Raw genomic sequence first — 27,097 nt, 5'->3', positions numbered from 1 at the left:
CAACAAAACAGCACCTAATCTTCTCCAATAATGTTTCACAAGATGGGAAAAGACTGAAAGAGGAATCTTCAGCCATTCCTCTTTGCAGGATCTGTCTAAATCATCCAGAGACCTGGGTCCTCTCCTCTGTACTCTCCTCTTCAGCTCACCCCACAGGTTTTCAATGGGGTTGAGGTCTGGGGACTGAGATGGCCATGGGAGGAGCTTGATTTTGTGTCTGGTGAACCATTTCTGTGTAGATTTGGCCATATGTTTAGGGTCATTGTCTTGCTGAAAGACCCAGTGACGACCCATCTTCAGCTTTCGGGCAGAGGGCAACAGATTTTGATTTCAAATGTCCTGGTATTTCAAAGCATTCATGATGCCATGCACCCTAACAAGGTTCCCAGGGCCTTTGGAAGCGAAACTGCCCCATAGCATCACTGACCGACCCCCATACTGGACAGTGGGTATGAGGTGCTGTCTACACGCCAACAAGCTGTTTGGGAGGCATACACGAAGAAAACCTTTCCTCACTCACAATCATAAACGCAAATGTCAGGAGTTCGCCAAGCGGTATTTGGGCTTCAACTTGGACCGTGTGCTTTGGTCAGATGAGACCAAGATTGAGCTTTTTGGCAACAAACACTCTAAAAGTGGGTCTGGCGTGCCACAAAAGATGCGCATGCTGAAAAGCACCTCATACCCACTGTGAAGTATGGGGGTGGGTCAGTGATGCTGTGGGGCTGTTTCGCTTCCAAAGGCCCTGGGAACCTTGTTAGGGTGCATGGCATCATGAATGCTTTGAAATACCAGGATATTTTAAATCAAAATCTGTTGCCCTCTGCCCGAAAGCTGAAGATGGGTCGTCACTGGGTCTTTCATCAAGACAATGACCCTAAACATATGGCCAAATCTACACAGAAATGGTTCACCAGACACAAAATCAAGCTCCTCCCATGGCCATCTCAGTCCCCAGACCTTGTTTTGTTGGCAAAAGGGGGTTGTACAAAGTATTAACACCAGGGGTGCTAATAATTGTGACACACATTATTTGATGTCAAATAATTATTTCTTTATGTGGGATTTTTTTCCCCCACTGAATAAATGCACTTGTATTGAAGGTTGGATTTTTCTCTTTTTTCCATTAAAGTCCCATATTATTTAGAAAAAAAATATTAGAAGCTAAAAAACACATTATTATAAATCCAATAATTATGGAGGGCACTGTATATAGGGTTAGTGACAAAATTTGCCGGATGGCACTTCATGACATCTGTCATATAGATTCATTAAGAGAGATGTCCCGATCACTTATATTTGTAGAGCTGCAGCTAGCGATTATTTAGGTTATCAAATAATCTATCAATTCGTTTGAATAATCAGATTACGAACACATAATGCTTTGTAGAATACATTTTAAGAGGTGTAAAACAAAGAAACAATTTTTTATGCCTGCAATAACATGTATTTTGGCTTGTGAAGATTGCATTAAAAGCATTATCTGGTGATGATGGATGATGCTGGAACTTTGGTTTGGTGCCGTTCCATTGAGATTTACAAAGATGACTGCCAAAAGAAAACATCAAAATTCCCTCAGTCCTTGATGATATGGGGCTGCATGTCAGGCAAAGGCAGTGGGGAGATGGCTGTGGTTGAATCTTCAATAAATGCACAAGTTTACATTGAAATTTTAGACAGCTTTCTTATCCCTTCAATTGAAAATATGTTTGTCATTTTCCAAGATGACAATGCATCATGCCACAGAGATAAAACTGTTTAAGCATTCTTTGGAGACTCATCCAGTCAATGTCATGGCCTGCAAATAGCCCAGAACTCAACCCTATTGAAAACCTGTTGTGGAAATTGAAAAAAAAAAAAAAAGGTCCACAGCAAGGCTCCGACCTGCAAGGATGATCTGGCAACTGCAATCAAAGATAGTTGGCACCAAATTGATGAAGAATACTCATCAAGTCCATGCCTCAGAGACTGCAAGCTGTCATAAAAGCCAGAGGTGGTGCTACTAAATACTAGAGATGTGTTTTGATTGTTATTTCTTTGTTTGTTTCTCATGATTCCATATTTTTTCCACAGAATGGAGTGATTACATATATATTTCCCTGCACATGCCCCATAAAAGTAACATTTACTGACCACCACAATATTGTTTTATTCATTTCTTTTCGTGTTTCTGAATGCTAAAGAGTTGCACTTTTTAACTATTTTTTTGTCAAGCTTTTTATCTGAGTTTGTTCTACATGATAAAATGTCTGCGTGAGTGCTCGTCCGAGACTGGTGATTGCATACTTTTTGCTATGGGTTGTAGTATGGTGGAAGATTTTGATAACAACTTGTTGGTTCCTTTTTTTTTTTTTAATTTTTTTTTTTTTTTTAAACATTGACCCCTTTTTAAAACGATATCTCGATTCTTGGCAGGAGCATATCGATAACCTTTTGGGATACAAAGTTTCACGATATGTCACCATTTCGATATTTTGTCACACCCCTAGTTGTCATTTAGTGTCATCCGGCAAATTGTGTAACTCCAATTATGTCCAGCTTGGATCTTTTACATCTATTCAAAAGTGAGATAATTTGCCGGATGACACGAAACAACATCTGTCATAAGCATTCATGGTAGTGTCATGTCAAAGTTATGATGGTCTTATGACAGACTTTTGAACAAATTCATTATTTTTTCAAGCTTTTTATCTGAGTTTGTTCTACATGATAAAATATCTGAGTGAGTGCTCGTGCAAGACTGGTGATTCCATACTTTTTTAAATTGACATAATTTGCTGGATGACACTTCATGACATCTGTCATAAGCATTCATTGATGCTCATGAGTGTCATGTTATAATGATTGTCTAATGACCGTCTTATGAACCCATTGTCAAATAAAGGGTTAATAGAAACGCAGTTTTCTAAAATGTAAATAAAAAAAAAAAAAAGGCTGATTACAAGCAGCAAAATGTGCATCACTTTACCGTACAAAAAACTGTGCGAGTGAAATGTAGAATAATAAATGGGATGTCTTGATTTTTTTCCCCTTGCGTTTCTTGATAAGGCCAGTGGGTGTCACTACAATCCCGCGTGGATATCATTATTAATTCACTTTATTATATTTGAATATTGCTTTGGGCCTTATCTGAAATGTTGTTTTAAAGGTATAATCCATCATTACAGCCCTGTACCTACCCTCGCGTAGGCGCTTCATGTGAAGCGCAATATTTGCTGCTCTGCACTGCGACACGTTGGTGAAGTTATCACCTGGTGAGACTCGGGGCGAGAATGAGCAATGCACTTTGCTTTATAGGGCCACGGTACACAACATTAACCACGATGGGCTTCCACTAAGGAGTCGTTAGAAGTCCGCATCACGGTCACGTGACTGTTAAAAGCCACATTTTGGTCCATTAACTGCAATTACAAAAAAAAAAAAAAAAAAGGTGAACGTCCTTTTAATCAGCACCATCATCACCACCATCATATAACCAACAATTCCACAAGAATAAAAGTAGCATATACGTCCAAAGACATTTCCAGTTACAGGAACAGCGCAGGACATATGACTTGTGTATTGAATATTAACTTTAAAAAAAATAATAATACCAATAAAGAAAAGTAGTAACCAAAGAAAATATGTCCATGAGTGCTTAAAAAAAGAAAATAAAGTCTCTGCCATCAAGCAGATTTGAAAACAACGAGGGAGCACACTGACGGTCCAAAGCGTTTCCATGGTAACACTGGCCTTAGCAACAGGCCCGGTGGGCAAATGTCTCTGGGCTCTTCCGGTAAAAAAAGAAAAAATAATAATCAAAATAAAAAATAGATCCATATAATAGCCATAAAATAGCTCTTGCAAAGTTCTTAATACAGGTTGTTGTTTTTTTTGCTGCTTTCCCATGATGCATAATGGTGGCCTTCAGAGTTAAATGCTTGGTCAGATGAGACGAGAGCACCTTAGGAGAAAAGTTCTTTTTTTGGGGGTGGGAGGGGAAGGGGCAGAATACTGTACTAAGATGTGCCCAGAGACGTCTCCTCTTCCTCTTCATTCGTTTTGTCAAGTAGATGCCAAGAAGTAGCTCAGTGCTTTTTTTTTTTTTTTGAAAGGTTGCATGACGCCATACACTGTCTTTTTTTTTTGTCCTCCACATTTGGAGGTGCAGCCTGTTGAATTTTTTTAAATAGTCACTCAGGTAGTTCAGGTAGGCTTGTGTGCATGTGTGTGTGTGTTGCCAACTGTCCAACAGTGGTTCTTCGTGGTCAGTGGTGGAGAAGTAGGAGGGAACGACAACTACTCATACTCCAGGAACTGCTTATGGTAGAATAAGAGATACCTAGGAAAAAAAGGGTTCGAGAAAGAAAACAGCAGCTGTAAATATGCACAAATGTGCTGGAAAACATTTTCGAATAAGTGTTTTGTCTTTCGGTACATGGGTAAACACTGTTTTATTACAACACATATGAAATTCTTTAAATTATGGAAACGCAAAGCTGCCAGTGTTAGTGAAACATTTCTACCAGGGCTTTCTCGTTTAAATGTTTTAACATACAGTGGGGCAAATAAGTATTTAGTCAGCCACCAACTGTGCAAGTTCTCCCACTTGAAAATATTAGGCATGTAATTGTCAACATGTGTAAACCTCAACCATGAGAGAGAGAATGTGGAAAAAAAAACAGAAAATCACATTGTTTGATTTTTAAAGAATTTATTTCCAAATTAGAGTGGAACATACGTATTTGTTCACCTACAAACAAGCAAGATTTCTGGCTGTCAAAGAGGTCTAACTTTTTCTAACGAGGCTCCACTCGTTACCTGTATTAATGGCACCTGTCTTAACTCATTATCGGTATAAAAGACACCTGTCCACAACCTCAGTCAGTCAAACTCCAAACCAAACCAGACCAAAGAGCTGTCGAAGGACACCAGAGACAAAATTGTAGACCTGCACCAGGCTGGGAAGACTGAATCTGCAATAAGTAAAACGCTTGGTGTAAAGAAATCATCTGTGGGAGCAATTATAAGAAAATGGAAGACATACAAGACCACTGATAATCTCCCTCGATCTGGGGCTCCATGCAAGATCTCACCCCGTGGCGTCAAAATGATAACAAGAACGGTGAGCAAAAATCCCAGAACCACACGGTGGGACCGAGTGAATGACCTACACAGAGCTGGGACCACAGTAACAAAGGCTATTATCAGTAACACAATGCGCCGCCAGGGACTCAAATCCTGTACTGCCAGACGTGTAAACCAGTAAACGTCCAGGCCCGTCTGCAGTTCGCTAGAGAGCATTTGGATGATCCAGAAGAGGACTGGGAGAATGTGTTATGGTCAGATGAAACCAAAACAGAACTTTTTGGTAGAAACACAGGTTCTCTTTTTTGGAGGAGAAAGAATACTGAATTGCATCCGAAGAACACCAAACCCACTGTGAAGCATGGGGGTGGAAACATCATGCTTTGGGGCTGTTTTTCTGCAAAGGGACCAGGACGACTGATCTGTGTAAAGGAAAGAATGAATGGGGCCATATATCGAGAGATTTTGAGTGAAAATCTCCTTCCATCAAGCAAGGGCATTGAAGATGAGACGTGGCTGGGTCTTTCAGCATGACAATGATCCCAAACACACAGCCAGGGCGACAAAGGAGTGGCTTCATAAGAAGCAGTTCAAGGTCCTGGAGTGGCCTAGCCAGTCTCCAGATCTCAACCCCATAGAAAATCTGTGGAGGGAGTTGAAAGTCCGTGTTGCCCAAAGACAGCCCCAAAACATCACCGCTCTAGAGGAGATCTGCATTGAGGAATGGGCCAAAATACCAGCAACAGTGTGTGAAAATCTTGTGACGAGTTACAGAAAACATTTGGCCTCCGTAATTGCCAACAAAGGTTACATAACAAAGTATTGAGATGAACTTTTGGTATTGACCAAATATTTATTTTCCACCATGATTTGGAAATGAATTCTTTAAAAATCAAACTAAGTGATTTTCGGGTTTTTTTCCCAACATTCTTTCTCTCATGGTTGAGGTTTACCCATGTTGACAATTACAGGCCTCTAATATTTTCAAGTGGGAGAACTTGCACAATTAGTGGTTGACTAAATACTTATTTGCCCCTCTGTATTTTGTATTTAGAGGTACTTAAAGGGTTAAGTTCGAGTTTCGGCTCTATAAAATACTGCACTTATTTATCATTTTCTAATTGAAGGGGGAAAAAACGCGATGGACTGATGGTGTGAAGTTTGACGTGCCAAGTAGCGAGCGATCACGGTACGTTAAAACGAGGTCAGCAGTAAGTTGAAACGAGACGTGAATACGATAAAATGAGAAAGCCCAGGTAGAAACGTTTCACCAACACTGGCAGCTTTGTGCTTTCGTATTGTGAATAAAATATATATTTTTAATCAAATTTTTACAGAATTTGAAAAAGGACTATGTTATTATATTCCCCACTGAACTGAGACAATTTGGCAACACTTCGTTTGACAGTGGTGTCATAAGTATGACAGGACACTGTTATAATTATCATTAATGCTCATGACAGTGTCATGTCATCAGTATAATTGTCTTGTGACAGTCTTGTCAAACTACTGTAAAATGAAGTGTTACCGATGTTCTTATATCAATTGCATAACCGCTGTTCTTTAATCATTTCAACAAGTTTGTGACTAAAATGTATGGTAAGAGTAGCTTGAGTTGATGTTTGCGTGGTGCCTTCTCACCCTTCGCTATCAAGTACATCCTTAATGCTGGCCTTGGTGATGATGGCGTCGTCGCATTTGAACCACTGGTCCTTGTGCTGGCGGATGAAGCTGGTGTAGTGACCGCTCTCTAACGTGCCTTGGTGGTTGACCACCGCGAACAAGGAATACCTGGACATAAAATGACAACTTTTTCTAAGTAATCACCACCTGTGTTGAAATGCTGTCAGCCCACTGTGATGTCACTAGTCGCTGCAAATATTTGTTATAATGCACAATGAAGTTTTGAAATGGTCCCCACTAGGAGTGTGACTATATATCGAAAAGGGGGTATACCGAGGTACTTTGGAGCCCAAAAGGTTACCGATATGCTCCCACCAAGAAAAAAAAAAAAAAAAAAAAAAGGCACCAACAGGTTGCTATTAAAAGTCTTCTTTTATTATAGTGTCTACGTTAGGTCACTGGCTTCCATTGGCGGCGCTAGACATCCAATTCATTTTGACTGGATTGGACGTCAAGCATGGAGGACCAGGAGTGCAAAAATTAAATAAATGCACAACTAAATAAATTATTAAATGCATCATTAAAATGCTTCTATTTCAGTATTTATTTCAATTTCATTTTTTATTTTTAATTGATATTCATTTAAAAAAAAATATTATATATTTATTATTAAACATTTGTTTCCATTTTTTTATTTTATTTCATTATTTATTGATTCCAATATATATTGACTTATTTCAACTTGTATTTATTTCAATTTTTATTTATTGATTGATTTCAACATGTGTTTATTTGAACATTTATTTATTCCAATATATATTGATTTATTTCAACATGTATTTATTTAAATTTTTATTTATTTATTGATTTCAACATGTGTTTATTTGAACATTTCAATTTCAATTCTTGTTAATTTAAATTTTTATTTAATTTCAACATTTATTTCCATTTTTATTTGTTTCAACATTTCCATTTTTATTGATTGAATTCAACATTCTTTATTAAAATATTTCTTTCATTTTTTATTTTTTTATTTCAATTTTAATTTGTTTATTTCAATTTTTATTTAATTTCAACATTGCCATTTTTATTTATTTCATCATTTATTAATTCCAATATATATTGACATGTATTTATTTAAATTTTATATTTATTTATTGATTTTAACATGTGTTTATTTGAACATTTTAATTTCAATTCATGTTTATTTAAATTTTTAATTTCAACATTTAGTTCTATTTTTATTTGTTTCAACATTTCCATTTTTATTGATTGAATTCAACATTTATTTATTCAAATGTATATTTATTTCAACATGTATTTATTTCAATTTTTATTTAATTTCAACATTGCCATTTTTATTTATTTCAACATTTATTTATTGTAATATATTTATTCCATATATATTTGTTTATTTTTTATTTAAACATTCATTTTCATCTTCATTTATTTCAACACTTATTTATTCCTATTTATTTATGTCAACTTGTATGAAAAATTTTATTTATTGAGTTCAACATTTCAATATTTGTTCATTTCAATTTCAAGTTATGTTTATTTTGATTTATATTTATTATTTCTATTTTTATTTAATTATTTCAACATTTATTTCAACGTAAATTCATTTATTCCAATATATATTTATTCATTTCAACATGTATTTATTTCAATGTTTATTTAGTTATTTATTTCAACATTAATTCATTTCACTTTTTATTTTATTTCATTCTTGCACTTTTGTTCCCCTTAGACTGCATGAAATAATTTCTCTCGCGCGATAAACTGCAGCATTTTGTAAGCCACGTGCTCAGGGTCCAAATTTTCTGTGTCAACGTGTTCTGCTAAGTCTAACATGTTCGTTATTAAGTCCCGAGAAAGCTCATATCATATCGTCAGAATCTCATACCGGCACATGCTTGGTACATTATCTATGACCAGGGGCGGACTGGTAATCTGTAGCTTCTGGAGGATCACAGAACGGCCGGTGCTCTGGACGGCCGGCGGCCGCCATACATACTACGCTGTTTTTATCCCCTCTCTACTCTGTGATTATCTACAGTTCGCATCGAATCCGACAGGTGGCAGCAATGCACCTGGCTGAAAGACTTGTTGTGGCCCACGAAGGGTTGAGATGGAGAGGGTTACTTGCTAGGTATATTAGCAATTGGCAAACATTTTAGCTGTAAAACAACGTATGCACACGCAGCAGCAATATTAATTCAGAAGAAATATAACAAAATATTAATAAAATGAATTGTTTTACTTTCAAGTTTAGGTAGTTGAATTGATATATTTTTAATCATTTATACATCGTTTTGTTTTCTGGTTAATACTTTCCAATGAAGGTTACAGGATTTGTCTTGAAATGTTTATTGTATTTTCATTGGAATTTATTATTTGTGTGGCAAGATTAATTATGGCATAAACAATGAAGTCATTTTATAGACACGGGATAGGTGTTATTATAATCAATTGGATACATAAAACTTGCTTTGAAAAAGAAATTCTTTTATTTGTTTATTCAGGTTGATTATAGAGCTAGGGCAGAAGATGAATCCAACTACAGTTCATCCCTGCAGTACTTTGAGCGCCCCAAGTCAGACAGTCACAGTCTAGACCTGGGGTGTCCAGACTTTTTGCAAAGGGGGTCAGATTTGGTGTGTTAAAAATGTGGGGGGCCGACCTTGGCTGACGTCCTTTAAGTAGAACAATATATTTAAGCAAATTTTAGCAAGCCATTGTGTGTGTCACATTTGCTTTATTATTTTTCTAAAATTAATCATTTCAACAATCTCGCAACCAGCCTTTGTGGCTTACTCTTTCGACTCTCGGGCTCTTGCGAAATACTGCTGCTGTGAAATTAAACTAGCTTCAAGTTGCTCCAGTTTATCGCTATGTATCTTCCCTGTAATCTTGTCATACATGTCAGCCTATCTTGTTTGGTAATATTGCCTCACATTGAATTCTTTAAAAGCAGCGACGGTCTCTTTGCAAATGAGGCAGACACAGTTGTTGCGTATTTTAGAGAAGAAATGGTCCAATTTCCACCTATCCTTGAAGCGTCGGCCATCGCAATCAACTTTCTTTTTTTTTGTTGATTGTCGCCATTTTAGAAAATTGGGAGTAAAGGGTCACACGGGGTAATGTTGTGTGGAGTGCCGCAGCCTTATAGCGGGTAAATGAGGAGCAGCATTTAGTGTGTAAGCTACTTCATCTGCTGGTAGCAGTGTTGCTGACCAATTTTTTAAGTCCGTGTGTGGGCCAGACGTTATTGATTTTATGACAGAGGCTGGGGGCCGGGTGAAATTTGTCCATGGGCCACATCTGGCCCCCGGGCCTGACTTTGGACATGTCTGGTCTAGACACATTTTCCTCATTTTTCTCTCAAAGTGAACGAAATTGATGCATTTTACAATAAAATATTTTTTAAAATTCTCCCGGGCTTCATGCCCCCGGACCCCCCTAGAGGGTCTGTATACAGCGATTCTTGTGGGCTGGGCTGAGTCAAACTCCAGGGCTGCTTTTTAGTCCCAGTCCGCCCCTGTCTATGACTACACTTGTTAAATGCATCTTGGCAAAGAAACAAATAAGTATACTTACTTATTGTCATTATTTAAGACGTCCACTGTTTGTTGATACTGCCCATTCATTCTGCTCTCTTTACTGTGGAAGAGATGAAAGGCAGGCTATGAATCCCTGAAAACCATGCAGCAGCAGTATTGCAAAATATCCACAAGGTGGCGCCGTTGTCCAATATTTGACGCAGCAATTTATTTATTTTTTGTCACGTGTCACAAGAGATGAATGGACTGCTCCATGCAGGGTGGGGCTGCATTCTGCTGCATGCTCCACTGACACTCGTACACATGAGCATTCATATTCATATGGGTATTCTCCTTATGAAGAATAGAATAGAAACAGCTGATAACTGGGTCAATTGTGACAAAAATGGGTTAAATTCGATAAAAACATGATCATTACATTTATAGATAATTGATATTTTTGTGATTTAATGTCGTAAAATGAATACCTGTTTTCAAAGACTAATATAATAGTCGTATAGTTAAAATATACACTCACCGGCCACTTTATTAGGTACACCTGTCCAACTGCTCGTTAACACTTAATTTCTAATCAGCCAATCACATGGCGGCAACTCAGTGCATTTAGGCATGTAGACATGGTTTAAGACAATCTCCCGCAGTTTAAACCGAGCATCAGTATGGGGAAGAAAGGTGATTTGAGTGACTTTGAACGTGGCATGGTTGTTGGTGCCAGAAGGGCTGGTCTGAGTGTTTCAGAAACTGCTGATCAACTGGGATTTTCACGCACAACCATCTCTAGGGTTGACAGAGAATGGTCCGAAAAAGAAAAAATATCCAGTGAGCGGCAGTTCTGTGGGCGGCAATGCCTTGTTGATGCCAGAGGTCAGAGGAGAATGGCCAGACTGGTTCGAGCTGATGGAAAGGCAACAGTGACTCAAATAACCACCCGTTACAACCAAAGTAGGCAGAAGAGCATCTCTGATTGCGCAGTACGTCCAACTTTGAGGCAGATGGGCTACAGCAGCAGAAGACCACGCCGGGTGCCACTCCTTTCAGCTACGAACAGGAAACTGAGGCTACAATTTGCACAAGCTCATCGAAATTGGACAAGAGAAGATTGGAAAAACCTTGCCTGGTCTGATAAGTCTCTATTTCTGCTGCGACATTCGGATGGTAGGGTCAGAATTTGGTGTCAACAACGTGAAAGCATGGATCCATCCTGCCTTGTATCAACGGTTCAGGCTGGTGGTGGTGGTGTAATGGTGTAGGGAATATTTTCTTGGAACTCTTTGGACCCCTTGGTACCAATTGAACATCATTGGAACGCCACAGCCTACCTGAGTATTGTTGCTGACCATGTCCATCCCTTTATGACCATAATGTACCCAACTTCTGATGGCTACTTTCAGCAGGATAATGCGCCATGTCATAAAGCTGGAATCATCTCAGACTGGTTTCTTGAACATGACAGTGAGTTCACTGTACTAAAAAGACCTCAACAGTCACCAGATCTCAATCCAATTGAGCATCTTTGGGATGTGGTGGAACAGCACCTTGTTGAATCTATGCCACGAAGAATTGAGGCAGTTCTGAAGGCAAAAGGGGGTCCAACCCGTTACTAGCATGGTGTACCTAATAAAGTGGCCGGTGAGTGTATATCTTTATATCTTTTACCTTGCACATAGTATACTCACAGTATCAATTGTGCATTTATGTTTGAAAAAAAAAAACACATTTTTGTTGTGTGCACAGGTGGAAGGGGGGCAGAGGGATTTCTTGCTTGGAGCACCAAGAAATCGTAGCAACGCCACTGGCAAAATAGGGTGAATTTTTTTAGGGCTGTTCGATCATTCGCTCCCCTCCCAGTTAAACTAAACTGGACGTCTATTGCCATCAATGACAGCTAATAAGTTAGCCTTTTAGTTGTTTCTTTTGGATAGATAGCGATCATATGTTTTGATGAATGTACAATATTTAGGCTCTTTCAGAGCAAATGCAATGGCAGGAGAGTGCATAGAAGCGAACAATTGTTCGTGTTACATTGAGGCAAGCAATAACAGGCACGGAGTACGTGCCGTTTTGCCTGTTCCCCACCCCCTACCTGGATGCCATGAAGGGTGTCATGTCCAGTTCCAGAGGGAAGGAAACGTACGTAGTGATCTTCCGCCGCAGTTTGGCAGAATGCTCGAACCGCTGGGGATGGCCAGAGAGTGAGGATGAGAACACAGGGTTTGGGGGGGTGGGGGCAAGGCAGAGAAAGTGGGGGGAGGGGAGTGGGGACACACACACACACACACACACATTTAAAAAAAACATGCTGAATTTTTATCACATCGATATAACACCACAGCTTATTTCAACCCTCTCAATGCAGGCTAAATGCTAATCACCTAATAAATCCACATATTCATATTTTAAGAGCTTTTTTTTATTTAGCTGTCACTAAAATTTAATTTGACACTCAGAGGCTTAACATCTGGCATTTAAATTAATGAAAATAAGCCTTTTTTATTTTAAAGACCCATCTTTTATTCTTAGTTTGTTTGACTTACATGAATATATTATGAGCGTCCGACACTTGAATAAATAAAACATGGCCGGCGAGAGAGCGCCGCGCCAGTGGTTAAAGTCCAAGCTATTCCAGGACCAGACAAATGGGTCCATTTGCGGGAGCGGCAAAATGATGCTAAGCATTTTTCAACGTCAGCGTCCAGACTCACTTTGAGATGGAAACACGCTACAATGGGCAGCTTCTTCATGGTCAGCTGTTTGGTGGACTCCTGGTAACTATGGCAACTGCCACACTTGATTTTGGCACTACTTCCTAGATGCTCGGGTCGCGTAAACCTGTGGAAAAGTCATAGAAAAGGGCCTTAGGACTGTTTTTCCATCCCTCTTGCATCGCATTGCATTGCGTTGCATGTCCGTACAACCGAAAGCTACTCAGCCTCGCCGGTGTTGCCAACGCCTCTATCACCACGGCAACCGGCCCTGTAGCTTTAATAGACTTTGCTGCAGCGGCTAAGGGGGTGTGTGAAGAGCCGCAGCGGAGGGGAGGGGAAAAAAAAAAAAAGGTAACGCGAAAGGAGATGACGCTTGGAGAGGGTACGAGAGAGAAAAAAAAAGAATTAGGCTCGCAAATAAGATAAGGAGAAGAGGAGAGGAAAGAAAAGAATGGACGAGGAAGTGATAAGCTCTGACAAATAACAAGGGGACGCTTAAAATAGCACAATACTGCATTGTAATTGTAATAATTTTTTGAAATGTTGCAAATTAAAATAGGGCTGCAGCTATCGATTATTTAGGTAATAGATTACGGAGCCGCTACTGACATCGACAGAAATAAAATAAATTTAAGCAATCTGGTGCGCACCGGATTGTTTTTCATGTGCACCAGATTGTTTCTAGTGCGCGCCAGAAACTATCTGGTAAACATTGTTGTAATTGTTGTACACATTAGCATTATATAGCATTTAAACTAGCGTACTTTTGCAAAGCAAGTTAGGCAATTGTTGTAAACTAGTGCTGCAACGATTAATCGATTAACTCGAGTATTCGATTTGAAAAAAAATATTCAAATTAAATTTTGTTGCTTCGAGTATTCATTTGATTAAAGTGGCGTTGTAATGGTTTATTTTGAAAGTTATTGATTAGGGTGGCTACACGGCCCTCTGGTCTGCCTCATTTACATGGCTGAATCCAACTGCTTCCTGTTAAGACCAACGTAAGCTAAGTTTTTGTTTGGGCTAATGCTTTTTAATGCATATGTAATTTAGTTTATAGGTATATTTGGCCATTTTTTGTGGGAGTATGAGTCTGAACCATTTGTTAAGAGCATTGTAAAAAAAAAAAAAAAAAAAAGCATCTTATAGCATTTAAGCTACCAGACTTTTGCTATGTAAATTAGCCAAATGTTCTTTTGTTGTACATAGATCCTCATTTACTTTTTATACCATTTGAGGCTCAGCTCAGGTATTTCAATTTTTCATGTTCCTTATTCGATTACTCGATTATTCGAACTACTTCATCGATTAATCGACTACTAAAATAATCGATAGCTGCAGCGCTATTGTAAACATTAGCATTACATAGCATTTGTGCTAAGCAAGTTAGCCAATTGTTGTAAACATTAGCAATATATAGCTTTTAAGCTAGCGGGCACTTGCTATGCAAGTTAGCCAATTAGCCAACAATTGGCTAACTTGTATAGCAAAACGCTGATAGTTTAAATGCTATATAATGCTTATGTTTACAACAACTGGCTAACTTGCATAGCAAAATTCCCCTAGCTTAAATGCGATATCATGCGAATGTTTACAACAATTGTGTAAATTACATAGCAAAAGTCCACTAGCTTAAATGCGATATAATGCTAATATTTACAACAATTGGCTAACTTGCATGGCAAAGTCCACTAGCTTAAATGTAATATAATGCTAATGTGTACAACAAGTAGGTAACTTGCTTATCAAAATGCTGATAGCTTAAATGCAATATAATGCTAATGCTTACAACAATTGGCTAACTTGCATAGCAAAAGTCCACTAGCTTAAATGCTATGTAACGCTTATGTTTACAACAATTGGCTAACTTGCTGAGCAAACGTCCGTTACCTTAAATGCAATATAATGCTAATGTGTACAACAATTGGCTAACTTGTATAGCAAAACACTGATACTTTAAATGCAATATAATGCTAATGTGTACAACAGTTGGCTAACTTGCATAGCAGAAGTCCGCTAGCTTAAATGCTATATAATGCTAATGTTTACAACAATTGGCTAACTTGCATAGTAGAAGTCCGCTAGTTTAAATGCTATATAATGTTGATGTCTACCAGATAGTTTCTGGTGTGCCCCAGATTGCTTAAATATATTTTATATCTATCGATGTCCCTTAAAGGGCTCTGTACATAAGAGCATTAAATCCATTTAAATCTAAATGGAAAATACCTGAGTTTAGCCTCACACAGTAGAAAATAATGAATAAATGCGCATTTAAGTACGACAAAACAACAATTGACTAGTCCGCTAGCTTAAATGTTGTAAAATGATAAATGATAAAGCTATTTTTTTCAAAGCTCTTAACAAATCGTTCACACACATATTCCTACAAAAGACTACTAAATATACCTCTGAACTAAATTACGAATGCATAAACAATCATATTAGCTCAAACAAAAACATCCCTTATGTTGGTCTTAACGGGGAGCAGCTGAATTCAGCCATATTAGACAAGTTATATCATATACACTGTTGCCACGAGAAGGCAGTGTATCTAACTAAATCAATAAAACTAAACACTTTCAAAACAAACCATTACATCACTCCTTATTAAACGAATCCTCGAAGCAGCAAAATTTAATCGATTAATTTTTGCAGCACTATAGTTTTGCATCCGGGTTCTGGAACTAAATTAAAGTTTGTACAGCAAGATCAATAAGCTTTTTTCACTGAGGATAAAAATATATGTCTACCTGCGCAGGCAGTCTGTGAGCGTGGTGGACCCTGATAGGTGGCTTTCCCCGTTGACCGTGCCGCTGTCACCTCCTGGACTGAGGGGCCAGAAGGGCGTGGACGATCCAGGCAGGTCCAAACTAATGTCCCAGAAAGGATCTATCGTCGTGGAAACCCCGCTGTATAGGTGCAGATGAAAGACAAACACAGACAGGAATTATTAGCATCCCAGAAGGAGACGGGCTTATGTATTTTGTGTGGATGGAGCTTTGTAACACAATACCAGTTATGATGAAAGGATGATGACATAAGCAGTAATAACGTGAGCTTCAACTATACGCGGCCTTTGTTTCATGTGTTCATGCTGGAAAAACTGATGTCTTGAAAAAAAGACTGCTTATCCTGTAGTGTAGAGTATTTTTTGAACGTGAATAGAATTGAGTTTATCACCAGTAGACAATTCTTTTGTAGTGGAACGCTAGCAACGTAAACTGCATTTCCACGTAAGTCGGAATTAACCCTTTAAGTACCCCAAAAAAGCCAACAAAATCCAAAAGTATTGTCTTTTGTTTAATGACGTAGGATACAACGCCCTCTGGTGGCAGCGTTGGGTCTGGCTGGACTGTGGCCTTATGACTGAGGAGCAGACTCTCGTCTGACGTGGATCATAGACTTCATAATGATATTGACAGGACACAGGGCCGATAAATAGGGGGCCTGCATTGTTGGCGTGGCCGTCAAAGCTGACCAAGTGGAATCACAAAGAGCTTTTTTAGTGGAAAATTCTTGTGAATAAATGCTTAAATCCCTGAATTCTTTTAAGATACGGATGCAAAACAGTCTCAATTCTTTGTTAAAAGCAAATTAAAAAAAAAGTGCAATTACCATTTATTCATTCATCCATCTTCCATGCCGCTTATTCCTCACGAGGGTCGCGGAGGTGCCGGAGCCTATCCTACCTAATTACGGGCAGTAGGCAGGGGACACCCTGTATTTTACGTAAATATGTCGAAGTACGATGCTCGTATGGCTCGGCCGCCATATGTAAACAGATTTTTCTGGTGAAAATTCTTGTGAATAAATGCTTAAATCCCTGGATTCTTTATAGATATGGACGTAAAACAGTCTCGATTCTTGGTTAAGAGCAGAAAAAACAAAACGGGCAGTTAGCATTTATTTTAAGTGAATATGTCAAATGTGCTGGTAGTCTTTAAGTCACTGTGGTGGCCCCCTTAGTACAACAAAGAGTTTCTTGCGTTGAAAATTCATGTGAATAAATGCTTAAATCCCTGAATTCTTTATAGATATGGACGTAAAACAGGCTCGATTCTTGGTTAAAAGAAAAAAAACGTGCAGTTAGCATTTGCTTTACGTACTGTAAATATGTCGAAGTACGATGCAAGTCTGTTAGTCAATATAACAGCCACCAGATGTAAACACAACTTTTCCTGTGAAAATTCTTGTGAATAAGTGCTTAATCCCCGAATGCTTTATAGATTTGAACTTTTGTTAAAAGAGCAATAAAACGGGCAGTTAGCATTTATTTTACGTAAACATGTCTAAGAATAATGATAGTCTGTTAGTCAATGTAGCGGCCGCCACATGTAAACAGAGCTTTTCCGGTGAAAATTCTTGTGAATAAATGCTAAAATCCCTGAATTCTTTATAGATATGAAAGTAAGACGGTCTCGATTCTTTGTTAAAAGAGCAAAAAAAACGGACAGTTAGCATTTATTTTACGTAAATATGTCCAAGAATGATGCTAGTCTGTTAGACAATGTGGCGGCAGACTTACAACAAAGTTTTTTACATTCAAAATGATTGTGAAAAAACGAAAAATATAATAATTATCTTGAATCCTCCAACAAATCACTCCTGAGACAATCCTTCCTGTTTTTATCCGGTACAGCTTTCGCACTTTTTTAACCTAAATCCGGCGTTGGATCGCTGCATGTGTCGCTGCAACCGACTGCGAATAACTGAAGCGGATTGTTGGATTGTCCCCTACTTGAAGGTGTGGCGCAGTTAAGGTCGAATCTGACCAGTCAATATCATTATGAAGTCTACGCATGGATTAAGTTTAGGGCTAAAAAAATAGATACTTTTGTATTCATATGGGAGACTAGTTTAGTTTAGGGCTCAAACCCCTCTCGTTAAGTTAAGAGTGAATCGTGGATAATCAGGTTCTTAATTAATACCCCATAATCAACATATCTGTTAATTATAATATTATATATACAGTGGGGCAAATAAGTATTTAGTCAACCACCAATTGTGCAAGTTCTCCTACTTGAAAAGATTAGAGAGGCCTGTAATTGTTAACATGTGTAAACCTCAACCATGATAGACAGAATGTGGAAAAAAAACAACAGAAAATCACATTGCTTGATTTTTAAAGAATTTATTTCCAAATTAGAGTGGAAATTAAGTATTTGGTCACCTACAAACCTATAAACTGTTTTAACTCATTATCGGTATAAAAGACACCTGTCCACAATATCAGTCAGTCCCACTCCAAAATCCACTATGGCCAAGACCAAAGAGCTGTCGAAGGACACCAGAGACAAAATTGTAAACCTGCAAAAGGCTGGGAAGACTGAATCTGCAATAGGTAAAACGCTTGATGTAAAGAAATCAACTGTGGGAGCAATTATTAGAAAATGGAAGACATACAAGACCACTGATAATCCCCCTCGATCTGGGGCTCCATGCAAGATCTCAACCCGTGGCGTCAAAATGATAACAAGAACGGTGAGCATCCCAGAACCACACAGGAGGGCCTAGTGAATTACCTACAGAGAGCTGGGACCACAGTAACAAAGGCTACTATCAGTAACACAATGCGCCGCCAGGGACTCAAATCCTGCACTGCCAGACTTGTCCCCCTGCTGAAGCCAGTACACGTCCAGGCCAGTCTACGGTTCGCTAGAGAGCATTTGGATGATCCAGAAGAGGACTGGGAGAATGTGTTATGGTCAGATGAAACCAAAATACAACTTTTTGGTAGAAACACAGGTTCTCGTCTTTGGAGGAGAAAGAATACTGAATTGAATCCGAAGAACACCATACCCACTGTGAAGCATGGGGGTGAAAACATCATGCTTTGGGGCTGTTTTTCTGCAAAGGGACCAGGACGAGTGAGCTGTCTGATCAGGCCTCTGTAATATTTTCAAGTGGGAGAACTTCCACAATTAGTGGTTGACTAAATACTTATTTGCCCCACTGTAATTATATATAATTATATATATCTATTAAATATAACGGTTAGGTTCATTGAAACCAGGAGGCGCAGTTGGTGGATGACGAACGTTTGATCTGATTGGTCGTTGAAAGCAGTGGGTGTTGTTCTGAATGACAAAGCCTTAATATTAGGGTTGTTCCGATCATGTTTTTTTGCTCCCGATCCGATCCCGATCGTTTTAGTTTGAGTATCTGCCGATCCCGATATTTCAGATCCGATTGCTTTTTTTTTGCTCCCGATTCAATTCCAATCATTCCCGATAATTTTTCCCGATCATATACATTTTGGCAATGCATTAAGAAAAAAATGAATAAAACTCGGACAAATATATACATTCAACATACAGTACATAAGTACTGTATTTGTTTATTATGACAATAAATCCTCAAGATGGCATTTACATTATTAACATCCTGTGAGAGGGATCCACGGATAGAAAGACTTGTGACTTTGTATATTGTGACTAAATATTGCCATCTAGTGTATTTGTTGAGCTTTCAGTAAATGATACTGTAGTCATGCCCAAATGCATGATGGGAAGTGGAACCATGACTGTGCGTAGTGCTATCAATTGATCTATCTTCTCTGCGTTGGCAAATAACATAAGTTGTTAAGATATGGATTAATTGCTACCTTGCTTCCCCACATTGCTTCCCATGATATATCTAATCGTAGGGAGAGGGATTGTAAGGTTTTAGCCAATTAAAAAAAAGGCTCCAAAGGCTGCCAAAATTCACTCTCCTCATTTTACGCTGCCTTTTATCACTCTATATAGGTAAAACGGCACCAGTACAGAGTGAGCGCAACAATGCGTGAGTGGGTCGTGCAGCGCATGCCTAAATTGCGTTAAATATTTTAACGTGATACATATAAAAAATTTAAAAAATTACGCTGTTATTAGGATAAATTCGATAACCCTACCTTAAGCCTAAACTAAAGACTCGGGAAGAGCGAAACATATCATGACTGTTACGTTAAATACAATTAGAAAACGATTTAATTATAAAAATATAAATCTATATTAAAAAAAGGCATGGCCAATATTTTTTTGCCTTTTCCGATACTTTGAAAATGACGTGATCGGTGCCGATCGATCGGGACATCTCTACTTAATATGACTGGTTGTTGAGAGCAGCGGCTGCGGCTGGCTTGGGACTGCGGCCCGCAGCTGGACGATTCTCCAAAAATCGGAAATACTAGCTACGAACGCTGTGGTCCATTTACCCGCTTGGGCATGTAGCGCCGTCAAAGGCAGCCATTCAATTAACGGAGATACTCTTCTATTGGAACATTTGTTGATATCGATTTCTTGTTATTATATTGTATACATTCTTTGATAAGCTTTTGGGATAAAAAGTATCACGATACATCACAATTTGATATTTTCTCACACCCCTACTTGTTTGTGTGGTCATCTATGCAGTGATTTTGACAAATCACGACACACGTACAAATGATTGTGTTGAGTGTTTGTCCATTGCGTGGGTCTGCTTGTAAAGTGCCTGTACTTTGGTACACCATATCAACATGATAAATGGTGCCCATCTTGGTCAAACTTCCCATGAGCACTTCAAACACCTCTAAAATCTTCCAGGAAAAATAAATTCATGGTAAAACAACACAATCGATTATTCTGACTCAGCATTTTTACAGACTTGTCATTTTTGGCGGAATCTTGTCAAAATTGTTTCTACAAGTGTTCACCCTGCTTCAGTGAACAGAAACGGATTGCAGTAATGTTCATGATGACAGTTGACTGAAGGATGAGTCATGGTGATTTCATACAAAGAAGTTCCAGCAGGTGGCCGTTGATCTTGTATATAACATGGAACTGAATTGGTGCTATTCCAAGAGAAAAACATTCTCTTACATAACTACAATCAGGAAGTCATTGGGTTTATAAAGAAATAAGGCTCCACTAGTTGCCCAGAAGTGAGTCACATTGCACTAGTGTGCAGCTTACTTAGCCAATGCAGGTGCTTTGCAGTTCAGTGTGGCATGCTGGTGTTAATGTGACACAACAGCTCGGAGGGAGGCCACCAAGCTTGAGTTGCGCCGCTGTCTAGACAACCACCCCCTTCCCTTCCGTTCCTTATCGGCTTCTCGCCCACTGCCACTCTAAAGGGACGTGCCCTCGCGCGGTGATGTGACTTACTGGCAAACCTGACAGGTAACGTCTGACTGGAGTCCCCCGGTGAAAATTTGGTCAATGATGCAGTTACAGTGGTTGGGATTGCTGGCCTTCTTCCCGTTGTCGTTGTCTCCTGCCGAGCACAGAGAAGCGCGAGGTTTAATTGCGGATGACACACCTCTACACACCACCGATGGCCTCGTGATCACTCTTGCCGTCAAGTTACGGGCAACATCTGACACTCCTCACAATGTTATCTATGGTTAATTGAAGTGTTCTAAATGGTAATTGTGGTAACGGCTCGTTCTTAGAGCCGTCAAAGACAGCAAGTGAGTTAATAATACATTAAACGCATTTACTGAAGGTTTTTCTCATGGCAGTGCTACACGTGTTGCTACAACCCCAAGCAAAAAGTATGGTTACTCACAGGTTTTCAATAGGGTTGAGATCTGGACTATTGGCAGGCCATGACATTGACTGGATGAGTCTTTCTCCAAGGAATGCTTTAACTGTTTTAGCTCTCTGGCATGATGCATTGTCATCTTGGGAAATGACAAACATATTTTCGATTGAAGGGATAAGAAAGCTGTCTAAAATTTCAAAGTAAACTTGTGCATTTATTGAAGATTTAACCACAGCCATCTCCCCAGTGCCTTTGCCTGACATGCAGCCCCATATCATCAAGGACTGAGGGAATTTTCATGTTTTTGTTAGGCAGTCATCTTTGTAAATCTCACTGGAACAGCACCAAACCAAAGTTCCAGCATCATCACCTTGTCAAGAGTCAAGAATCTGCATCGGACAATGTGTCAAGAGTCAAGAATCTGCATCGGACAAGGTGTCAAGAGTCAAGAATCTGCATCGGACAAGGTGTCAAGAGTCAAGAATCTGCATTGGACAAGGTGATGTCAATGTCAGGTCAATGTCCTGGCCTGCAAATAGCCCAGATCTCAACCCTATTGAAAACCTGTGGCGGAAATTGAAAAAAAATGGTCCACAGCAAGGCTCCGACCTGCAAGGATGATAGCAACAGCAATCGAAGAGAGTTGTCACCAAATTGATGAAGAATACTCATCAAGTCCATGCCTCAGAGACTGCAAGCTGTCATAAAAGCCAGAGGTGGTGCTACTAAATACTAGAGATGTGTTTTGATTGCTATTTCTTTCTTTGTTTCTCATGATTCCATATTTTTTCCTCAGAATGGAGTGATTACATTTATATTTCCCTGCACTTGCTCTTTAAAAGTAATATTTACTGTCCACCACAATGGTTTTTATTTATTTCTTTTAGTGTTTCTGAATGCTAAAGAGTTGCACTTTCGAACTAATTCATTATTTTTTTCAAGCTTTTTATCCGAGTTTGATCTATAGGATAAAATGTCTGAGTGAGTACTCGTCCAAGACTGGTGATTCCATACTTTTTGCTAGGGGTTGTAGTAGTGCTCAGAGTTTAAGTCAAATGGACATTGAATGAACATTCATTTATTCAATCATACCCAGTTCAAACGGATTGGAAATCTAGCACTCTCAATCGCACTGAAATATAAGTATTCATAGCTAGTCCGCCCGGTTTTAAGTTAACTGAACATCTATCATTGTCAGTGGAAGCCACAGATCTTATTTTGGGTCAGTTCCTTGTCATTTTAAGTAAGGTTTTACATTTTGAGGTATCTCTAGTGTCATTTCCTGTACATTTTGGATCAAATCAGCTGACAAAATTGGGTTTCTATGTCGGCAATCGCCTGACAAATTTTTTCGATATCGGTATCAGCAACGGCATTTGAAAATCCCATGTCAGTCAACCTCTAATACAGTCCCTGACAAAAGTCTTGTCGCTTATCCATTTTGTAGAAACAATTGCTAATAACCTGACTTTTAAGTATTCAATTGGTTTCAGAAATGGTTCATATGAAAGCTAAGACCCTCCCAAATGATGTTGAATGTACAAAAATATTTGTTTCACTGAAAAAAGATTTATCATTTATTGAAGACATAAAGGTCAAATTTTGGCAAGACAAAATTTTGTCGCCTACAGAGAGTAGTGTGAAAATTGAAAAATAAAAAAAGTACTTCAAATACAAAAACATTAGGGCTGTCAAGATTATCGCGTTAAGGGGCGGTAATTAATTTTTTTAATTAATCACGTTAAAATATTTGACACAATTAACGCACATGCCCCGCTCAAACAGATTAAAATGACAGCACAGTGCAATGCCAACTTGTTACTTGTGTTTTTTGGAGTTTTGTCGCCCTCTGCTGGCGCTTGGGTGCGACTGATTTTATGGGTTTCCGCACCATGAACAATGGCGAGTTACTAGTTTATTTTTTGATTGAAAATTTTACAAATTTTATTAAAACGAAAGCATTAAGAGGGGTTTTAATATAAAATTTCTATAACTTTTACTAACATTTATCTTTTAAGAACTACAAGTCTTTCTATCTATGGATCGCTTTAACAGAATGTTAATGTTAATGCCATCTTGTTGATTTATTGTTATAATAAACAAATACAGTACTTATGTACAGTATGTTGAATGTATATATCCATCTTGTGTCTTATCTTTCCATTCCAACAATAACTTACAGAAAAATATGGCATATTTTATAGATGGTTTGTATTGCGATTAATTACGATTAATTACGATTAATTAATTTTTAAGCTGTAACTAACTCGATTAAAAATTTTAATCGTTTGACAGCCCTAAAAAATGTTACATAACATAAGCGAATTAAGTACTGGTGCTGTGAGATCCAAATTTAATATTTTGTATGACTTCCATGGGCTTGAAGGACTGCATCCATGCGGTTCGGCAAGGATTCATACAATTTATTGATGAAGTCATCAGGAACATCAAAGAAACCAGTCTTGCATGCCTCCCAGAGTTCATCAACATTATTGGGTTTCGTTTTCCATGCTTCCTCTTTCATCCTGTTCATGTCTGGCGACTGGGCTGGCCAGTCCTGTAGGGTCCTGATCTTCTTTGCCTTGAGGAACTTTGAGGTAGAGATCATTGAAGTATGCGATGGAGTACCATCCTGCTGCAGAATTTGTCCCTATTTATGGTTAGGAATTTAAGAGGCAGATAAGATTTGTTGATATTTCAGACCATTGATGTTGCCTTCCACCCTGCAGATCTCTCGCACACCCCCATACTGGATGTAACCCCAGACCATTTTCAGATGAATGTTCCATTGAATTACACCAAAGTCGCCACACACATTGCAGGAGACCTACTGGAGCCCGCATGGATCTCAGATTCACTCAGAAAACAGTGAAGTTTGGTGGTGGCAAAATCATGGTCTGCAGGGTGAAATATCAACAAATCTTAGCTGCCTCTTACATTCCCAACCATAAAAAGGGACAAATTCTGTAGCAGGATGGTGGCTCCATCGCATACTTCAATCTCTACCTCAAGATCAAGATCTTCCAGGACTGGCCAGCCCAGTCACCAGACGTGAACATCATTGAGCATGTCTGGGGTGGGATGAAAGAGGAAGCATGGAAGACGAAACCCAAGAATATTGATGAACTCTGGGAGGCATGCAAGACTGCTTTCTTTGATGTTCCTGATGACTGGTATGAATCCTTAACAAACCGCATGGATGCAGTCCTTCAAGCCCATGGAAGTCATACAAAATATTAAATTTGGATCTCACAGCACCACTACCTAATTAGCTTATGTTATGGACAATATTTTTATATTTAAAGTACATTTTTTGTTCAATTTTCACACTACTTTCTGTCGGTGACAAAACGTGTCTTGCAAAAATTTGACCTTTATGTCTTCATTAAATGATAAATCTTTTTTCAGTGAAACAAATATATTTGTGTACATTCATCGTCATTTGGGAGGGTCTTAGCTTTCATATGAGCCATTTCTGAAACCAATTGGATAAAAAAAGTCAGGTTATTAGCAATTGTTTCTACAAAATGGATAAGCGACAAGACTTTTGTCAGGGACTTTAAGTACCCAGCCTAGCAAAAGAACAAAACTTGCCAATTTCTGCACCAAAGTAGCTTCACTTTACAAGTAACTTATTAGCACAAACAAACCAATACACCCAGGTAAAATTGTCCAATGAGAGACCACCTCGCTACCAAAGTGAGAAGGCCAAGCTTACTCAGGGTGTCTCCTTTGCAGTGCCGATGTAGAACATCCAGCGCGGCGATGAGGAACTCGTGGGCGTCCTGCTGCTCGTAGCCGGCGAGGTGACGTGCGTGCGTCCACACCAGATGCAGCAACCGGAAAGGAATGTGAGGCGAACGGTGGCCCGAGTAAAACTGCGGAGGAGGAAGAAAGAAATTATCACATGGATGTTAAGACAGCATTTGCTGCTTTCTCATGTGACCAAGTTTTAGTTGACTTTTGGCACAGTTTTGACTTTAGAGGTTCTACTCTACTGTATTTATTAAAGGTGTGAATGAGCGTGTATTTTCTGTCACACAGGCGCAGCTAAATACTCAATCAGTGTCCGCCGCACGCCCCGGGCGATGACGAGGGCGGTGAGCGATTACGGCTCAGCCGAGTGAGACCGGGCAGGGGATTGCTTATGTGTGTGCGAGCTGAGGAAGAGGAGCGAGTGATGACTCAAATCATTCTAGCGACACTTGCCATCTGTGAGGCCGTATATACAGTGCAGCGAGAAAAAAAATGAGGAGGCAGTGTGGGAGCGAAACAGGCAGCGATTACGTAACGGTGAGAAATTGTGACTTGTAAGTTGAAATATTGCAGTTGCAGCTCCCTGAAGTTGGCCCGCCATAAGATGCAATTTTATATAAAAATGATGTCAATCGTTTGTGCTACGTTTGTGCTGTAAAAAGTTTCGTTTGTGTTGCTACCCTTTTTAAGATAAATATAATTCATTTATAGGTTACCTGGGGTCAACAAGCTGCCCCTTTTGATTATAAATGGCTAAAAATGGGGTAAATTGTTTATGCTTCGTTTGTGCTGCTATCATTTTTGGAGATATTGAGATACAAAGGTACCTCTACTTAAGAAAGTCTCTACATACAGCATTTTCAGGTTAAGACACGCCTCAATAGGAAACTATTGCCGCTTGTTAAGAATGTAATTTCAGGATAAGAAACGAAAAAATACGGAATGGCTGTTCACAACTTTGTATGTTGTCCTTATAGATGCTACAATAAACTGCAGGCCAAAATTATTGGCACTCCTGCAATTCTGTCAGATAATGCTCAATTTCTCCCTGAAAATGATTGCAATTACAAATGCTTTTGTAGTAATATCTTCATTTATTTTGCTTGCAATAAAAAAAAAAAAAACACAAAAGAGAATGGGTTAAAAAAATTAAATCATCATCATCTATTTATATCATTTTACACAAAACTCCAAAAATGGGCCGGACAAAAGAATTTTCACCCTTTGAAAAATCATGTCATGGCACACATAACAGGTGGTGACTAGAGGTTTGCGAAATTTCCGATTCTTAGATTATTCACGATTCGCCCGTGGAAGATTCGAGAACGATTCACAAACATCCAAATTCTGATTATTGAAATATGTCAAGTAAAGCGGAAGTAAAACACACTCAGTGCGCCGCGAGGTCTTCGGGACGCAATGACGAACGGAGCGAGAGAAGCTAAACATCATGCTTGTTACCCGAGGGGCCGGGTAATGACAATGCTCAACTCACGGCTCTAGCTCAACTCAACATACCTGACTGCTGCCGACAGCTGCTACAGTGCCTTGCAAAAGTATTCGGCCCCCTTGAATCTTGCAACCTTTCGCCACATTTCAGGCTTCAAACATAAAGATATGAAATTTAATTTTTTTGTCAAGAATCAACAGCAAGTGGGACACAATCGTGAAGTGGAACAACATTTATTGGATATTTTAAACTTTTTTAACAAATAAAAAACTGAAAAGTGGGGCGTGCAATATTATTCGGCCCCTTTACTTTCAGTGCAGAAAACGCACTCCAGAAGTTCAGTGAGGATCTCTGAATGATCCAATGCTGTCCTAAATGACCGATGATGATAAATAGAATCCACCTGTGTGTAATCAATTCTCCGT

The 27,097-nt window shown here is 38.9% G+C and overlaps 1 protein-coding gene across 3 annotated transcripts in view; it reads right to left on the bottom strand.

The window, feature by feature from the left end:
• Positions 1–1,080: 1,080 nt before the first annotated feature.
• LOC130932117 (ubiquitin carboxyl-terminal hydrolase 22-like) overlaps positions 1,081–27,097 on the bottom strand; it is a 63,845-nt gene continuing 37,828 nt past the window's right edge. For 2 of the 3 annotated variants that reach the window (XM_057861526.1, XM_057861527.1), the window contains 8 exons: positions 25,185–25,344; positions 21,088–21,196; positions 15,712–15,870; positions 12,956–13,082; positions 12,337–12,428; positions 10,291–10,353; positions 6,709–6,858; positions 1,085–4,321 (listed from right to left, as the gene is read on the bottom strand). In XM_057861526.1, the coding sequence (XP_057717509.1) occupies positions 4,279–4,321; positions 6,709–6,858; positions 10,291–10,353; positions 12,337–12,428; positions 12,956–13,082; positions 15,712–15,870; positions 21,088–21,196; positions 25,185–25,344 (903 nt within the window). In that variant the 3' untranslated portion in view covers positions 1,085–4,278. Of the gene's footprint in view, positions 4,322–6,708; positions 6,859–10,290; positions 10,354–12,336; positions 12,429–12,955; positions 13,083–15,711; positions 15,871–21,087; positions 21,197–25,184; positions 25,345–27,097 lie in introns of all 3 variants that reach the window. The other variant, XM_057861528.1, reaches the window with a different exon arrangement.

The sequence above is a fragment of the Corythoichthys intestinalis genome, chromosome 16 (assembly GCF_030265065.1).
Source record: "Corythoichthys intestinalis isolate RoL2023-P3 chromosome 16, ASM3026506v1, whole genome shotgun sequence".
Taxonomy (NCBI): domain Eukaryota; kingdom Metazoa; phylum Chordata; class Actinopteri; order Syngnathiformes; family Syngnathidae; genus Corythoichthys; species Corythoichthys intestinalis.
The sequence above is the reverse complement of the archived record's forward strand: the minus strand, read 5'-3'. Positions and strand labels throughout refer to the sequence as shown.